This window comes from Cetorhinus maximus, chromosome 12 (genome assembly GCF_964194155.1).
Source record: "Cetorhinus maximus chromosome 12, sCetMax3.hap1.1, whole genome shotgun sequence".
Taxonomy (NCBI): domain Eukaryota; kingdom Metazoa; phylum Chordata; class Chondrichthyes; order Lamniformes; family Cetorhinidae; genus Cetorhinus; species Cetorhinus maximus.
Genome location: NC_135890.1, coordinates 74,572,975 through 74,592,428, shown reverse-complemented (window position 1 = coordinate 74,592,428; position 19,454 = coordinate 74,572,975). Strand labels below are relative to the sequence as shown.

Here is a 19,454-nt window from a genome sequence, read left to right as displayed (position 1 = left end):
GCACAAGAGATTAGTATGTAGCATTATACTACAGCCTGGTTAGAGGTTGAAAACCACTGTAGATTGCTGTACTCAGCCACCACCATCTTTTAGGGAAGGTTACAAGTATATGGACAGCATCTGGTGGTTGAAACAAGGCACTACAACACTGAAAGGCTTTCCCACTACTACATTTTCCAATGCACTGGACCCTCCTGAGTCGAAGCAAATTGTGTGACCATTAAACATGTAACAGAGGTTTAACTCTCTTGTTCATCTATGATGGAGCTACACTAGGCTCAATAAAAGGCCTGCAAGAACAAGAGCTGTCAGAACTGTGAAATTATGTTGCCATCTCAAAGAACAGATTTGCCACTGAAATGGTGAAACTGTTGCTAAAACAAATTCCAAAGGCCTGATAGTGATTGCTGTTTGTGGCTAGAGAATAAATTATTTTCTCTTGCTTACTGATATGAATGTGTAACACATGTGTATGTAGTTCCCAGGAGTTTCCACAGTTGTGGGATTGAGGAGGGTTGGGGAGAGTGTAGAAGTGTGGGGTAAGCTTGATGGACAAGCTGGTCTTTTCCTGCCCTTCATTTTCATGTTTCAGCTTTTCTGTGGAAAATTAGGAATGTGAGCTTTGGAACATATTCAGGTCATTTATATTTAGGGGCAGATATTACATAGTGGCAATGTCACTGGACTAGTAATCCAGAGGCCCAGGCTAATGCTCTGGGCACATGGGTTCAAATTCCACCACAGCAGCTGGTGGAATTTGAATTCAATTAATAGATCTGGAATATAAAGCTGATCACAGTAATGGTGACTATGACAACCATCATCAATTGTTGTAAAAACCCATCTGGTTTAATGAATGGCCTTTAGGGAAGGAATTCTGCCATCCTTATCCAGTCTGGCCAATATATGACTCCAGGCCTAATGCAATATGGTTGACTCTGAAATGGTCCAGTAAGCCACTCAGTTCAATGGCAATTAGGGATGGGCAACAAATGCTGGCCTTGCCAGTGGCACCCACATCCCATGAAAGAATAAAGTGTAATTCTTAACTGCTGTCAGTGCCCACAATAAATACCTCAAAGCCTATTTCAAAGCAACCATCTCACTACTCACTCTGGAGATTACAGCATGATACTATTGATATCAAACAAAACACATCTAAATCACTACTAAGCAACCTCTTCTATTCTTGAGACAGTCATATAAAACTTAAATATGGGGAGAATTGGTATTAGAAAATTAGATTTCAAAAAATCTGCGAGTTATAGACCTACATTAAATTTCAGGTTTCCCTGGAGAACTTATATCCCCAAAGGCCTCCAATTTAAAACGCTTAGTGCTTAAATTGCTTCATGGCCTTTCCCCTCTTTAATTTCCTTCAGCCCTTGAACACTTAGAACTTTACATTTCTTCCACAATGGTTTCTTGTTCATCATCCCCTCCTTTCACCACCATTGGTAGCCATGTTTTCAGCTGTATTGACTTCACACTCTGGAACTCTTCCCCCAAACATCCTCCACTTTTCCTCATTTAAGAGGCTCCTTAATACCCTATTCTTTGACTAAGCATGTCCCTTAACACCCCCTTCATCAGCTAAAAAAACATTGTTGCCTGATTATGTCTCAAGTGTCTTGGGCAGTTTTCCAAATGAAATCTGTGTTGCTTCGCTATGTTTTAGAGTGAATCCAAATGAGAGTAAACTCATACCCTAAATATTTTTCCTGATTTTGAACATTCTCTGTTCGTCTTAGCCATACTCCTGGGGATACGCCTGTGCCACTTTACATAACTATCAAGCTTGTTGCTGGATTGTGAAATTCATATATTACACTCACCACAAATCAGATGAGCATAATGTTTAATCACCAAGACCATACTTTCACCCTTTGGTGGAAGCATTAGCTATGTGCATGTCCATTCGTTACAGATATAAGCAGCATAGCGGACATCCAATGAATTCAATATCAACATTGTAACAAGACTTGCGTAGGGGCAGATTTTCCTGTTTCTGTGCCTGGATCTATTTGATCTTCTGGGCACAGCAAAGCCAGGAAACAATCAGACTGGGGGAAGTGCACAACCTTAACAGGGCTTATTTGATTTTTGGTCCATCAATTTAAATGCACGGAGATTCGGTGGGTTCCCTTACGGTTGTGTCCTCCGTCTCAGCAAAAGCTTTTTGTCTTCTCAGTGCCCAGACGTTACAATAATCCTGGGAACAGAACAGGAGAATCTGCCATAAAACTAGAAATACTGGAAATACTCAGCAGGTCTGTCAGTATCTGTGGAGAGAGAAACAAGAGTTAACATTTCGTGTTGAATATGACTCTTCTTCAGAACAGGAGAACCTGCTCTATACATTCTAGACAAGCAATTACGTTAAACACAAAACTTTGAAAGCAATTTAATATTCTTGTTTCTAACAAAATTCAATTTACTCCAGGAATACCTCCCCATCCTATCACAGTAATACCTGCAGTGTAGCTCAGATCCTGCCCAGTGCATAAAGAGAAGCAATACCTGGAAAGACTGTCTAAGGCTTCAATGAAGTTTTCATTCCCATCATCTTTTTCTATGTTCTCAAGCAGGGAAGCTGCTGAATAAACGACGTCACTGGCAAGGAACTTGTTCTTAAACCCAAAATGTACACTGAAAGTCTGCACTCGGATATCCTTCATTCTGAAAATAAAAACAATGCATCCATCACCAGCGTGACAGTCACAAATCTTTCTAATCAACTACTACAATAGAGAACAGTTACTCAAAGGTATTGAATGCTGTTTTGCTATCTGCTATCAATTCTTACATGCCCTCTACTGGATAAATAAAAGGATGATCAGTTTACTACCACAGCACAGGTTTCTCTAAAAGGGAAGCACTCCATACATGAGGAGTGAGTTATTGTTTTTTCCAGTATAAATTAATTATAAATGCTCAGAAGTTTTGCTAGGCTGCTCTTACCTTTTGGTACAATAACCTGTGCTGGAATAACAGTTCTAGAGAAAGAGCTTAAATTTGTGTAGCACCACCCTCAGGACAGCACTTCTAACAATGCAGCATTCCCTCAGTGGTGCACTTATCAGCTTGGACAATGTGCTGAAGTCTGTTGTTGGGCTTTAATCCACAATCTTTCAACTCAGAGGCAAGTGCTACAAACCAAGCCAAGCTGACAATATTGCGATGGGTCCTCCAAAGGCACTTCAGACAAGAAAGTTCCAAACACACAACCTCTACCATTTAGAATGGCAAGGGCAGCAGGTGCATGGGAACACCAAGAATTCCAAATTATCCACCATCCCCACTTGGCAATATATCATCACTCCTTTATTGTAACAGGATCAAAATCCTGGAACTCCGTATCTAACAGCCCTGTTGAAGCACCTTTAGCATATGGACTGCAGTGATACAAAATGGTGGCCCACCACTGCCTTCTCAGTAATAACCAAGGATGGACAATAAATGCTGGCCTTGCTAGTGACACCTATGTCCCTAGAAATAATTAAACAAAGATACAAGCAGTAATGTACTGCATAAAGAATAATTTGTGAATAAGAACTTTGTAAAAGTAATTCTACAACCATCAATTCTTAAAGCTACTTTTAATATCATTACTAATGACTTCAGGATGGGAGTAGAATGATGGAGCTCTGTTTCTGATCCTGTGTGCAGTTCAGCAATGCTGAAACAATCAGAACTCAAAATTTCTAACTGTTTCTAGATGCAGGAGAACCAATTCTTTCCACCCTTCCCAGAAAAGTACTCCCCAATACAGTCACTAAAATCTTAATCATATTTATCTTTTATTCTAAGTGTAATACATATATACCCTTGATGTTTCAGAGGTTGCGTTTTCTAAAATTATCTGCCCATAGTGCTACATGAAATAAATTCCCGCTTGCTATTCAGCAATTTGCAGCCACTTTGGCTTCGATAAAATCAGGCCTCACTAATTCTGTGACTAAGTTTAAGATTCTTTTATTTATACCCAAATTTATTAGCCGATTCCTCAATCATTTCCCGTAAATTCTCCTTCAGTGAGATGTCCATGGAGTGAAACTTCTGCCTGACCTGTTTCAGAGGGAGCCTGCAACATAAATGAGATAATTAATAGTTACATTTAACTAAACAGCTCTAAGGCCAGCAATTACGTGGACATTACAGCACAAACAGGGATGTCTAAAGGTAACATCATATGAACATAAGAAATAGGAACAGGAGTTGACCATTCGGCCCCTCAGTAAAGTCATGGCTGATCTTCTTGTGTTTCGATTTCCACATTCCCATCTAACCCTTGATTCCCTTGCCTAACAAGAATCTATCTACCTCTGCCTTAAAAATATTCAGTGACCCTGCTTCCACTGCCTCCTGAGGCAGAGAGTTCCAAAGTCGCACAACCTTCTGAGAGAAAAAATTTCTCCTCACACCCACAAGAGGAAACATCCTTTCGACGTCCTCCTTGTCAAGGCCATTCAGAATCTTGTATACTTCAATCAAATCACCCCTCACTCTTCTAAACTCCAGTGGAAACAAGCCCAGTCTGTCCAACCTTTCCTCATAAGACAACCCACTCATTCCAGGTATCAATCTAGTAAACCTCCTCTGAATGGCCTCCAATGCATTTACATCCTTCCTTAAATAAAGAGACCAAAATTGCAAAACACAATATTCGAGGTGTGGTCTCACCAATGCCCTGTATAAGTGAAGCATAACATCCTTACTTTTATGTTCAATCCCTCTCATAATAAAAGATAGCATTCCATTAGCTTTCTTAATTACATGCTGTACCTGCATACTAAAGTTTTGTGACTCATGTACTAGAACACCTAGATCCCGCTGCACCTCAGAATTATGCAACCGTTCTCCATTTAAGTAACACTCTGCTTTTTTGTTCTTCCTGCCAAAGTGAACAACTTCACATTTGCCCACATTAAACTCCATTTGCCAGATCTTTGTCCACTCATTCAACCTATCTATATCTATCTGCAATCTTATGTCCTCTTCACAATATGCTTTCCTACCTATCTTTGTGTCACCTACAAATTTAGCTACCATGTCTTCATTCCCCTCATCTAAGTCATTGATGTAATTCGTAAAAAGTTGAGGCCCCAGCACAGACCCCTGTGGGACTCCACTCATCGCATCCTGCCAATCCAAAAAAGACCTATTTATGCATACTCTGCTTTCTGCTAGCTAGCCAATCTTCTATCCATGCTAATATGTTACCCCCTACACCATTCACTTTTATTTTCTGTAATAACCTTTGGTGTGGCACCTTACCAAATGCCTTCTGGAAATCCAAGTACAGTACATCTACAGGCTCCCTATTATCCACCATGCATGTTACTCCTTCAAAAAACTCCAATAAATTGGTTAAACATGATTTCCCTTTCACAAAACCATGTTGGTTCTTCCTGATTGCCTTGAGCTCTTCTAAGGGCCCAGCTATAACCTCCTTAATGATCGATTTTAACAACTTCCCCACGACAGACTTCAAGCTAACTGGCCTATAATTTCCTGTTTTCTGCCTCCCTCCCTTCTTGAATAGAGGGGTTATATTTGCTACCTTCCAGTCGGATGTAAACTTTCCAGAATCTAGCGAACTTTGGAAATTTAACACCAGTGCATCGACTACCTCAATAGCTACCTTTTTAAGACCTTAGAATGTAGTCCATCGGGACCCAGAGACTTGCCAGTCCGCAGCTCCATCAATTTGCTCAGTACCGTTTTCCCTAGTAATTTTAATTTAACCAAGTTCCTCTCTCCCTTTCACCTCCTGATTTGCAGCTATTACTGGAATGTTTTTTGTATCCTCCATAGTGAACACAGAAGCAAAATATTTGTTCATTTCTTCCGCCATTTCTTTATTATCTACTATTAGCTCCCCACTGTCAGTCTCTAGAGGACCAACACTCACTTTACTTACTCTTTTCCATCGCTGACCCCCTTTGTAAAGGCAGGTCATAAGTGAGCCATACAGACCAAAGGCTCCTAGATTTGAATCTTCCCCTGCACTGTTAACATCGATCAGGGCAGCGGTATGTTCGCTCAAATTGGGCGTTATATCCCTTGGGCCAGGGAGGAGAAAAAGCCAGGAGTCCAGCTCCTGATCTCTGGCTCATGACTCCTGGCAAGAGCAACATGTGAATATTGAGTGAGAATGAAATCAGATTCAGCTGTAAAGTCCTGTGCCGTCAAAATAGCTTACCAACATTGACTGTCTAAGCTCACAAATAAAACTGTCTGCTTGGGGCGAGTGTGCAGTATATTCCCCAAATTACACTTCATCTGCCAACTACAGGGCAACCAGCAACGATGAAAGAGGACCCTAATGGTACAATGCAATAAGTACATTCTACTTAATGCTGTTAGGAGGAGAGAAATTAAAACAAAAATGGGATAGTTAGAAAATATCCCACGGGAAGAATTTTATAACGATTAGGCGCACGCGCACCTGACCCTATCCGGTGTGAAATCGCATGAGATGAAGTCGGGCGAGTGTCCATCATCCCATGCTCATGTGATATTTCGATCGGCGGGACTTGCACAAAAGTTGGAAGCTCGTCTGCCGACAATTAAGAGGGCAATTAAGTCCATTAATGGTGCAACTGTCTGCAATTTTTCGTTGCCCGTCCAACCTTACAGTTGGCGGATGGGTGAATTGGCCAGGTGGCCTTTACATTTTTCATCAAATCTCATCCATGGGTGGGATGAGGTTTCCGTGATTAAATAAAATATAAATACATTTCTGTGAGCAGCATTTTCAGTAGCCAAATTTTCAGGTGATTTATTATGATGCATGGACACTTTCTTTCAGTTTCTGAAACCTTTATTTTTGATTTTTCAGGTCTTCAGCTCCCTGAGGCAGTTCTCTGCCTTCCGGGAGCTTTCTCTCAGCTCTGACCTGCGCCCATGTTGAGGTCAGCACCCACCTTTCTCTTGCCCCGCCCCCCAGCAGCGCTGAGCTTCTCAGCCGTTAATTGGTCAGCCAGCGTGAAATCGCGGTCAGGGGCCGATCACACCCGCCAGCTGACTTAAACATTCAGGCCCATTATTCCAAGCACTTGGAAACAAACAAACAATCTCCTTGAAATTGGCCATTATGGGCACAAACCAGTAATTATTCATAGTTTTAAATACAAGTTATACAACAACTTTTATATCACCTACAACATTAGGAACATTGATTCTAATTATGAAGTGAGATCTCTCTCTAAGTATTCTATTGCAATAACATTGCAAACAAGAAGTTGGTACTTAGCAAGAACTCATTTGCAAATTGCAATGTTTTAGATCAGTTAAAATCATAAAAAATAGGAGCAGGAGTAGACCATTCGGCCCAGAGTGTGCTTTGCCATTCAATAAGATCATGGCTGATCTGATTGTGACCTTAACTCCACTTTCCTGCTGGTCCTCCACAAACCCTGGACTCCCTTGTTGATCAAAAAATCTGTCTAACTTAGTCTTGAATGTATTCAATAGTCCTGCCCTCTGGGGAACGGAATTACAAAGTCTAATAACCCTTTGGGAAGAGAAATTCCTCCTGATCTTCATCTTAAATGGGAGAGCCCTCATTTTTAAATTGTGCCCCCTAGTTCATGACTCCTCCACAAGGGGAAACATCCTCCAAGAATGCACCCGGTCAAGTTTCCTCAGAATCTTATAAGTTTCAACAAGATCACCTCTCATTCTCCTTAACTCCAATGAGTACAGGCCTAATCTGCTCAAACTTTCCTCATAAGGCAACTCCTTCATCCCAGGAATCAGCCAAGTGAACCTTCTCTGTACTGCTTCTAATGCAATTATATCCCTAAGTAGGGTGACCAAAACTGTATACAGTACTCCAGATACGGTCTCACTAAGGCACTGTACAGCTGTAGCAACAATTCCCCACTTTTATACTTTTATATTTCCCCTGCAAATAAGGCCAACATTCCAGTTGCTTTCCCAGTCACTTGCTGTACCTGTATCCTAGCTTATTGCGATTCACGCAAAAGGACACCCAGGTCTATCTGTACCACGGATTTCTGTAGTCTCCATTTAAATAATATTCCATTTTTCAATTCTTCCTGCCAAAGTGGACAAGCTCACATTTTCCCACATTATACATCATCTGCCAAATTTCTGCCTACTCACTTAGCCTATCTATATCTCTTTGCAGACTCTTTGGGAGGAATTTTACAGAGGCAATGGGATCTCAGCCAGCAGCTGAAAAGAAAGCGAGCGACTATTGCCTCCTTTGGGGAAGGCCTGGCAAAACCTGGACTATTCATGCAATTAACAGGCCATCAGCAGGCCTTCTAGAGAATCAGGACTCCCTGGGGGCAGAAGTCCCCCCCACCCTCACCTACCGAGAGCTGCCAGCCAATTAGAGGCCTACAGCTCTTTTGCTCAGCAGTGCCGATGGGGAGGTGGTAGCTGTGGCCGGAAATACATCCATTGGAGCTGCAGGATTGTGGAGCAAGCAAGGCCAGAGGTAAGTGATGGCAGGAAGGGTTTTGTGGGGTAGGGGTTGTGGGGGAAGGGATATAAAGGTGGGAGGGGTGGTCAGCAGCAAGAGCAAGGGCATGGCTCTCAGCAGCTCCCCATCACCCCTGAGGGACCACAAGCAACCCACACAAGTTTGCCTGTCGTCCTTCCCGTGTGGTGACAGGCCCACCTATCACTAGTTTAATACCAGTGGCAGCTGAATAAGGCCCTTAAGTGGGCATTAATTGCCCATTTAAGGTGCTCAATTGGCGGCAAAGCTGTTCATGGGATGGACATGGACTTAATTGGGGTGGAGGCGGGGTTCCCCACCTGCCACCTTCCTGCCCAATTAATTGCCCTCCCCACTTTCAGACTTGCCACGGTGGGGTGGTGGGGGGGAAGTAAACCACCCTTTGTGTCCTCTTCACAACTTGCTATCCTACCTATCTTTGCATCATCAGCAAATTTAATTAACCATACACTTAGTCCCTTCATCCAAGTCATTAATATAGATGTAAGTAGTTGAGACTCCAGCACGGATTCCATGGCACTCCACTAGTTAGTTTGCCAACCTGAAAACAACTAATTTATCCCATTAGCTAACCAATCCTCTTTCTGGTTCCTCTTTATCTACCCTTCCTCGAAACAGCTCTAATAAATTAGTCAAAAATGATTTCACTTTCACAAAACCATGTTGACTCTGTCCAGTTGTATTATGATTTTCTACATGTCCTGCTATTACCCGCTTAATAATGGATTCAAGCATTTTCCCTATGACCGATGTTAGGCTAACAGGCCTATAGTTTCTTGCTTTCTGTCTCCTTCCTTTCTTAAATGGAGGTATTATAATTGCAGTTTTCCAATCTGTTGGGGCCTTTCCAGAATTCAGGGAATTTTGGGAGATTACAACCAATGCACCCAGTATCTCTGCAGCCACTTCTTTTCAGTCCCTAGGAAGCAGGCCATCAGATCCAGGGGACCTGTCAGCCTTTTGTCACAATAGTTTTCCCAGTACCTTTTCCCTATTGGTAGTGATTGTTTTAAGTTCTTCCCTCCGTTTTCCTTCTTGATTTTCAACTATTCTTGGGATGCTTTTTGTGCAGTGAAGGCTGATACAAAATACCTGTTCAAAGCTTCTGCCATTTCGTTGTTTCTCATTAATAATTATCCAAGCTCATTCTCTAAGTAACCAATGCTCACTTTAGTGACTCTTTTCCTTTTTATATACTTGTAGAAACTCTTACTGTCTGTTTTTATATTTCAAGTTAGCTTTCTCTCCCTCATTTTTTTTTTAGTCATTCTTTGCTGGTTTCTAAAATTTGTTCAATCTTCTGACCTACCACTAATCTTCACAGTATAGTATGCGTTTTCTTTCAATTTGACACTATCCTTAACATCCTTAGTTAGCCATGGATGGTGCATCCTTCTCATAGAGTCTCCCTTTCTCAATGAGAAACACCTTTGTTGAGAGTTATGAAATATCTCCAGAATGTCTGCCACTGCTTCTCTATCTTTTAATATATTTTCCCATTGCACTTTAGTCAACTCTGTCTTCATACACTCACAATTGCCTTTATTTAAGTTTAAGACACTCGTCTTAGACCCTCGTTTCTCACCCTCAAACTGAATGTGAAATTCTATCATGTTACAATCACTGTTGCCTAGAGGTTCCTTTACTATGAGGTCATAAATTAATCCTGTCTCATTACACATTACCAGGTCTAAAATAGTCTGCTCCCTGGTTGACTCTAGAACTTATTTCTTTAAGAAATTATCCTGAATAAGCTCTACGAACTCATCTTCCAGGCTACCTTTTCCAGTTTGATTCATTCAACATATATGAAGATTAAAATCACCCAAAAATATTGTAGTGCCTTTCTTACAAGCCCCCATTCGTATATGCTCTGTCCCTACAGTGTAGTTACTATTAAGGGGGCTTTAAACTACTCCCGTGACTTCTTTCCTTTGCTATTTCTTATCTCCTCCCAAGCTAATTCTACATCTTGTTCTTCTGAACAAAGGTCATTTCTTGCTACTGTACTAATTTCATTCATTAATAACAGAGCTACTCCACCTACCCCACCACCTTTTCCTTTCTTTCCATCCTTCTGAAATGTCAAATACCCTTGAAATATTCAAGTCCCAGACTTGGTCACCTTGCAACATGTCTCTGTAATGGCTAGTAAATCAGACTTATTTCTATTTGCACTATCAATTCATTGGTTTCGTTATGAATGCTGCGTGTATTCAGATATGCAGCCATTAATTCCGTCTTTTTACCATTCTTCCACATTCTGACCTCCTGATGCACTCTTAGGTTTGTATGCTCTGTCTCTTCCCATCACTCTGGTTGCCATTACCCGTATTGTTTACCCTGCTCTATTGCCTTATCCTTTCTCTTCAACTCATCAATTCTCCCCTCACTGAATCCTTCCCCATTATTTAGTTAAAATCCCTTTCTAGAGTCCTAGTTTTATAATTCGCCTGGACACTGGTCCCAGCGCAATTCGGGTGAAGACCATCCTAATAGTACAACTCCCTCATTCCCCAGTACTGGTGATAGTTTCCCATGAATCAAAACCCATTTCTCCCACAACAACCTTTGAGCCACACATTCAACTCTCTGATTTTATTTTATTTACCTTTTGCCAATTCGCTCATGGGTCAGGCAGTAATCCAGAAATTCTTAACTTTGTGGTTCTGCTTTTTAATTTAGCCCATAGCTGCTCTTAATCCCTAGGATGAACCTCTTTCTTAGTCCTATATATGTCATTGGTACCCTGGTGGACCACAACAATTGGATCCTTCCCCGTGCATTGCAAGTTCCTCTTCAGCCCTGAGCAGATGTACCGAATCCTGGCACCGGGCAAGCTACACAACTTTCGGGACTCACGCTGCAGAGAAGAATGCCTATCCCCCCTAACTTTACTGTCCTGCAATACAACCATATTTCTTTTTAATCCCCCACTTGAATGGCTCCCTGCTTCATGGTGCCATGATTAGTTTCCTCATCCACTCTACAGTCCCTGTTCTTATCCACACAAGCTCCAAGAGCCTCAAACCTGTTGGACAATTGCAAGAGTTGAGGCTTCTCCACTTTTACTTTCTCAATCCCCATACCTGCCTCACTCGCAGTCATACTATCCTGTCCCTGACCACAGACCAAATTTGAAAAACCTAGCCTAAAGGGTGTGCGTGTCTTCTGGTACAAAGTCTCCAGGTCACTTTCCTCCTCCCTGATGCATTGCAGTGTCCTAACTCAGACTACAGCTCATCAACTCTGATCCAAAGTTCCTAGAACTACAGACACTTACTGCAGATGTAGTTGCCATGAATCACAATGGTGATCACCAGTTCCCACATGCTACAGCTGCAACACATCACCTGCCCAGCCATCCTTATTATGTTTTATTCAGCTTTTTGGGTTTCAAAAGTTTTTAATTTCCCAGCTCCTAATTTGAATGAACACTGTAGTTTAGAGAGATACTCATCAACCAGTTCCTTAACTTTTTTCCTGTTATGTCACACTTCGATTTTCTTTGGAATGCAGCTGGTCCGCTCTGAATTTACAGGCTCCCCCCGCCCCAGCTATTTAAACTCTGGCTGCTGTTTCACTGCTCCGCCTCAGGCCCATTCTTTAAACTCTCACTGCTATCTTACTGCTCCCTCTCAGGCTCGCTCTTTAAACTTTTGCCAAAGGTGGATTGGAAGGATTCACATACCCCATGTCTGCAAGAAATTCCTGCAGCCTCTTCAGACCTTGCATGGACCACAATTTGAGATTTGCACAGGTGTAGCTGGAGTTGCACATACTTTCATACAGTGACCAATGCTGATACAGGGCCAGGCGTAGGCTGCAGCAGGCTTACAGTTAAAGAGAAAAAACACAGCCAAATGTTTAGAAAAATCAGCTCATAATGAAAGAATTACAAAATTCAGTCTCTAAACCTCCTACTAAGGAGCTGGAGTGAGAGTGGACTAACCACAGAGACCAAGCATCTGAGAGTGACGAAGGCTGCATTCATGTTACAATTGTAGTATCAGCACAAAGCAGTTTTGACCAAAATTTTGTAATCCAAATCCAGAATTGGCACATCATTTGATGAGCGTCACTAGATCACTTTCTCTCTGAGCCTGCAAATCCACAGTGGAGCCATTGATCATCACAGGGTCTATCAAGTAGTGCTACCTAGGATCATGTGTCATCCACTGGGACCATCTCTCCCTCTGAGCATTACATTGTGGCAAAAAACAGAAGGGAGCCTCTTGCTCCATTTCACTGAACAATGGCTTAATTACAGTTTTTGTTTCTTTTCTCAGTCAGCTAATTATCTATTTTCTCTTGTTTTGCTGTACTCCACATTCGAATATACCTTCTATGTTAGTTGTATATTAATTGTTTAATTGTATGCAGTTGGTGGGCATTAACAGGGGATTGAGCCCCATTAAGTGATACAAACTAAAACTATGGTGTTGGTTTAGGATAAGTATGCTTGTCATGTGTAACTTTGTAAATAAATATAAAAAGTGTGTAAAGAGTGGCTCCAGTTAAATCCTTTATCAACTGACTTTCTGGGATGGACCATTCTGCACTAAAGCAGGCAGGCAACTTATCCCATGGGCCCCTATTAAATCTTTGCAGTTAAGAAAATCTATAATAAAATGGCCAATTCTGATTGCTACTTTCCTTTGCATCAGTTGAGATCCTGAGGATAACTTACACCAAGGAAGTAAACATTGCTTACGTTTGCTTGAAAATACTGAATAGTTAAAGAAATATGAAACTCCACATCCATGACTAATAACATGAGCACCAGGTCACGATATGGCGTGAAGTCATTAGATAAATCCCCAGCAAAGTTGCATAATATGCTTATTCAATATGTTGAAAACAATAGAAATAATTTGATTTCAGACCTACTGAAATAATAAAGCTCAACTTAGTAACAGAGCAAATATATTTTAAGAACACATTTTTAATGTTCATTGCACAGTAGCTTATGGTATTAACTTTGTTATCTTTGTCTAATTGCTTTATTCTATTGTGTGATTAAAGGATACTCATAGTCAAAGGAGATCCTCATGCAGTCAATAGAAAGTGTGTTCTCCTCGTCCTCATTGCGATGGTTGTGGCGCGAGACATGACGCTGCACAGTGCCAACATCGGTCACGTACTTTATGCTGCAGAACAAGGCGGTATGCTGTAATTAAGCTTCATTTTATGACCAACAGAAACAGATGTCAAATTCAGAGGTTTCACACAAGCTGCATCTAATGCCTTTAACATAGTAAAGCATCCCAAAGCACTTTATGGAAGTATAATCAGATGAAAGAGAGAATTGGAGAGTTAAGATATACTGGCATTGGAAGCAGTCCAGAGAAGGTTCACTAGGTTGATTCCGGGTATGGAGGGATTTTCTTATGAGAAGAGGTTGAGTAGGTTGGGCCTGTACTCACTAGAATTTAGAAGAATGAGAGGCGACCTTATTGAAACATATAAGATTCTTAGAGGGCTTGACAAGTAGATGCTGAGAGGTTGTTTCCCCTTGTGGGAGGGTCTAGGACCAGAGGGCAAAATCTCAGAGTAAGGGGGCGCCCATTTAAAACAGAGATGAGGAGGAATTTCTTCTCTGAGGGTAGTCAATCTGTGAATTCTTTGCTGCAAAGGGCTGTAGAGGCTGGGTTAAGTATACTCAAGGCAGAAATACAGATTTTTAATCAGTATAGGAATCAAAGGTTATGGGGAAAAGGCAGGAAAGTGGAGTTGAGGATTATCAAATCAGCCATGATCTCATCGAATGGCGGAGCAGACTCGATGGGCTGAATGGCCTACTTCTGCTCCTACGTATTTTGGTCTTAACAGAGGGAATTCCAGAGATCAGAACCTAGACAAATGCAGGCATAGTGGCTAATGGTGGGGCAAAGGGAGTTGGGAATACACAAGAGGTCAAAGTTGGAGGAATGGAGAATCTTTAGAAGTCTATAAAGCTCTTGCAGATTACAGGGAAAAGGAGGGGTGATGCTATTAAAGTAAAGATGCCATTTGGAGTGCAAAGGGACTTGGGAGTCCTAGTCCAGGATTTTCTTAAGGTTAACTTGCAGGTTGAGTCGGTAGTTAGGAAGGCAAATGCAATGTTGGCATTTATTTCGAGAGGACTAGAATATAAAAGCAGGGATGTGCTGCTGAAGCTTTATAAGGCTCTGGTCAGACCACATTTAGAATATTGTGAGCAATTTTGGGCCCCGTATCTCAGGAAGGATGTTCTGGCCCTGGAGAGGGTCCAGTGGAGGTTCACGAGAATGATCCCAGGAACGAAAGGCTTAACATATGAGGAACGTTTGAGGACTCTGGGTCTATACTCGATGGAGTTTAGAAGGATGAGGGGGGGGAATCTGATTGAAACTTACAGAATACTGAAAGGCCTGGATAGAGTGGACGTGGGGAAGATGTTTCCATTAGTAGGAGAGACTAGGACCGGAGGGCACAGCCTCAGAGTAAAGGGAAGACCTTTTAGAACAGAGATGAGGAGAAACTTCTTTAGCCAGAGAGTGGTGAATCTATGGAATTCATTGCCACAGAAGGCTGTGGAGGCCAGGTCATTGAGTGTATTTAAGACGGAGATAGATAGGTTCTTGATTGGTAAGGGGATCAAAGGTTACGGGGAGAAGGCAGGAGAATGGGGTTGAGAAACTTATCAGCCATGATTGAATGGCGGAGCAGGCTCGATGGGCCGATTGGCCTAATTTCTGCTCCTATGTCTTATGGTCTAAATAAGAATATTAATATTCTCCGGGTTATATGCTTACTGCAGTCCATTATTTAACCTATCAATTACTGGAATAAATATGCACGTGTTGGAAAATTTTGTTCAATAAATGTATAATTAAAATAATGTGTGAGCATTACATCACAATCCTGAGCAATTGTGGGGGTAGAAAGAGAAGAGGAATACATTGTCCTTGTATTCTTCCTGTTGTCTCCTCCTCCACCCATAATATTTTCAGAATTAGGGACTTTTCTTGACCATACATTTTGATTTTGGGTGAAATGATCAGAATTGCAAGATGCGTTTCTTAAAAAGTTCCAGAGAAATGCTGGTGACCTAGTTCCAGAACATCATTTTCATAAAGTGTCTGCAAGTATAATGGCACTCTTGGCAGTCAATGTTAATTAACCAGTTACCAATCTCAACTGAATTCCAACAATTCTCACAACTAATTCCTACAGAACTAACTTACAAATGTTGTGTAATGTTAGGTATATTAGAACACTAATTCATTTTAAAAAGCTTTTCTGTTGCAAAGGTCAAAAAGAAGACATTAAGAGGGTTCACATTAAAGGGGTCTAAATTTATCAAATAAATTTGATCAAAAAATATTTACTGTAGAGGTTACGGTGAGCCCATTGTTTCATTATTGACATCTGGGTTCCAATTCCACCCAAACTGATGGAATCAAAGGGTCTTGCATAAGGCATGGCAATCCCAACCCAAGTCTGAGTATGTGTAATTTCGTAATCTGGCTCAAATGTGGCCAAATATAGTTTAAATGAATGAAATGGAAATTTCACTGATGCAGTTGGAAATTCTTTTTTTGGCTTTGAGTTCAACAACAATATTTGTATTTAATTAATACTATGCTTAGCTTGGGAGTGCTCCCTATTGACATTGGCTTTAAAAAGTATGGAAGCATTCCAGAACACTTACTGGGTGATTTTGTCATGAACCCACTGATCCGTCAAGCCAATAATAGCCCACCTGAAAAATGAGGGAGACATATGTAACACAGAATTACTGCAGAGAGTAGGGTAAATTGCTTATTTTCTAGTGCATAGCACTAGAATTCTCAGCAAGAAAGCTGGGAATTGAATAATAATCGTTTTCTATTAAATAAACTTATGTGCAGGAATCTCTTACCACAACATATCATTTGAATCCTTAGACATGATCCAGGCCAGCTCAAATATCACCATGGCAGACTGAAGGCAAGAGAGAGGAAATATTAATTAATCAACTCTGGTTATTCAGATTCAGTAAGGACTTAAGAAAGTTCAGCATTGTAGCTTCTCAATTATAACATACACAATGCACCATAAAGTTGTTTAACCAACTCCCATATAGTGATGTTCCAAAACCTCCTTGCACACATAACTTAAGACACCCCAGAACACCATAAGCTAACAATAAAAACCTGAAAGCACTCCCAAACACAATTCAGAACAATTTCAATGTTGCAATAAAACAGCATTTGTTATGCAGAAGCATCACAAAACACAAAAGTGTTTTACAGAAAGAATTATGTGAAGTAATGACAATTACGTAGGCAAACATGCACAATTAGAGTTTCTGTGATCTGCGCAATTTTAAAAAGCATCGTACTAGAAATCAGCCCCATCCACAAAACTGACCATTCCTCTGTATGCATTACTCATCATTGCGTGTTTCTACTTATTGTGACTATTTGTAGCCCTTCAATCAGGCTCTTAAAGATACTATTTTTATTTTGGTGTAAGAGCACAAATAGTCATACCTCCTATTTGTTATCTCCATGCTGCCCTGTATCCCCTGTAGTCTAGTTAATATTTATCCCTCAATGAGAAACAGATTATTTGAGCATTATCACATTTCTGTTTGTAGGAGCTTGCTGTATGCAAATTCACTGTTACATTTCCCACATTACAACAGTGACTACGTTTCAAAAGTATTTCATTGGCTGCAAAGTGCTTTCAGATGTCCTGAGCTATGTAAATGCAATTATTTTCCTTTGTTTTCTTTACAACAGTCACTAGAAGAACACAGGATGATGTTACAAAAGTTTTCCTCATACAGAGGATTATTAAATCATGCCATGCTTTATACTATAACATAACTTAAATAAGTTTGAAAAGGCAAAATATGAAAGAATGTGAGCAACTGGGATTAGAATGGATACTTACAGTTGAGGAACAAACATGATAGACTGAATGGCAACTGCTGCAATGCAATTTCTTTCATTCTATTTAGGGATGTTTTAATTTAGAGACTGAATTTGCAATTGTGTTCTTAAAAGAAATGCTGGTCTGACATAGAACATATTTAAAATTGAAGGTGACAAGATGGCGAGAATCTGTATACATCAATGGATAGCAGCTGAACACAGACTCACAAGCATCAAACACAGTTGGTCTGACAGGAGTCAAATGCTGCAGCTTACACTGATGCCCATATTTAAAATGATAATGAAAAGGCAGCTTCGTGCTTTGTAAAACTAGGCATAGCAAAGAATGTCTTTGAAAAGTATGACAACTTATAAACCACATTTTTTTAACCATGGTACTGTGAGCCAACCTTAATTTTTTAATTTACAAAGCAAACAGAAGAGCCCAAAAGCAGTGGCTAAATAAGGTAAATTGCAGCACAGAACCCCTTACAGAGAAGGTGTGGTGGTACGTGGCTCAATATTCAGTTTGTTCCACCGTCAAAAAGTGGGACAAGTACAATGCACAGCTCAACGCCTGGGTCAAATGATCATTTCCAAATGAATTATTAATCGAAGAGATGATTATTCAATGTTATTCACAGCCCAAATTTCCCTGGACCAAAGTGAACAACGAGCACTTTTTGGATTTGTAGGGTTCTAGCATTCCACCCTACAGTGCACATAGGTTAGGAATGTTCAATGAGGGATATCGAACCAAGTCTCATTTTTAAGTGTGTGAAGCATTTATTTTTCAATATACCCATATTACATTTTACTCTATGATAATAACTGTAAGGAGTACAATTGTCTTTGGCCATTATGCTTGACGAAGGCATTTATTCGTGAGCCTGAGATACAACTGAGAGACTGGGGGTTGGGGGATGCACAGTGGCTAGGGAAAAGAATGTAAAGATTGTACATTCTTGGTGGTTTTTACAGAGCCTTGGTGTTTTTGGGCTGTAATTTAAAAAGCATAAGCAAACGGTGGCTTACATCATTTTCTAGTTTGTGTGCAGTAGCAACACTGCAGTTTTCCAATGGGACAAATCATACAGAGGACTGAGAATTCACAAACCATTGATGGAGGCAATGGACAGACTCAGGTGACAGGGCTCTCAGCCATTGCCAAACCATTTTATTCAACACTGATTTGACAGTAAATCAGTTCCAATATAAGGTGTTGGAAAACATCTTTGCAGACACCAACAAAGCACAGAGGTTCAAAGTGCTATGGAACTTATTAGGTGTGAAAGAGCCACCGAGTTTTTTAGAAAAATTCTGTAATGAAATTCATGAGCTACCCAAATGATTTAAGTTCTGAGATACAGTGCCCACTCCAGATATGTCCCAGGACAGAGAAAGTGTTCTATGGAATCTTCAGCTGATACAATGCTACTTCTAGCTCCTCTTTCCTTCATCTTCAGCAGAGTAAGCTATGCTCACTAGCTCACAGGTTAACTTGCTGACATTTGAAAATTAACTGTTATGCCAACATTTTGAAAAAAAATTGATTTTGGCCACAACTCCTAAAGGACAGCAGCCAAGGTTACACCACACAATTACCCAAATAACATATAAACAACATCAATAACTGCATCAATAAAACAATTTTTCCAGAAAAATAGTACAATAAAGCTAACTTAATAATTTCTGCTAGCACAGCTGCTTTCTAGAGGCATTGAGTAACTTTTGACAATCAGTCCTGCAACCTTGAAAAAGCAATATAAAGATGATTTTCCATGCCCATAAAGCATACAAAAAATAATTAATTCTCCAGAAATAGTTCTGCTATTAAGCATTTACTTCCCTCTAAGAACATTTACTCATTGAACTATGCTTTAGGACAGTAATGAAGCATAAAGCACAATGTATTCCAGTACTTAAGTTATCTGACAACGGTCACAATAGGCTTCCATGCAGTAACTGAATGGACTATCCAAGCACTGAGGCAGGAAGGCAAAAAGGAGGTCTGAGATTAAATATGCCCTATCTTTGCTGACTTTGGCAAGTGTAATGTGTCATCAAGCACA

At 40.6% G+C, this 19,454-nt stretch overlaps 1 protein-coding gene across 1 annotated transcript in view; it reads right to left on the bottom strand.

Annotated features, from left to right (window-relative positions):
* Positions 1 to 19,454, bottom strand: part of cdc45 (CDC45 cell division cycle 45 homolog (S. cerevisiae)) — a 76,373-nt gene that overhangs the window by 18,047 nt on the left and 38,872 nt on the right. Inside the window, exons 8-13 of the mRNA XM_078553902.1 lie at positions 16,383 to 16,444; positions 16,173 to 16,223; positions 13,528 to 13,647; positions 12,189 to 12,320; positions 3,986 to 4,084; positions 2,521 to 2,679 (exon numbers count right to left, since the gene is read on the bottom strand). Coding sequence (XP_078410028.1) covers positions 2,521 to 2,679; positions 3,986 to 4,084; positions 12,189 to 12,320; positions 13,528 to 13,647; positions 16,173 to 16,223; positions 16,383 to 16,444 — 623 coding nt within the window. The remainder of the gene's footprint in view (positions 1 to 2,520; positions 2,680 to 3,985; positions 4,085 to 12,188; positions 12,321 to 13,527; positions 13,648 to 16,172; positions 16,224 to 16,382; positions 16,445 to 19,454) is intronic.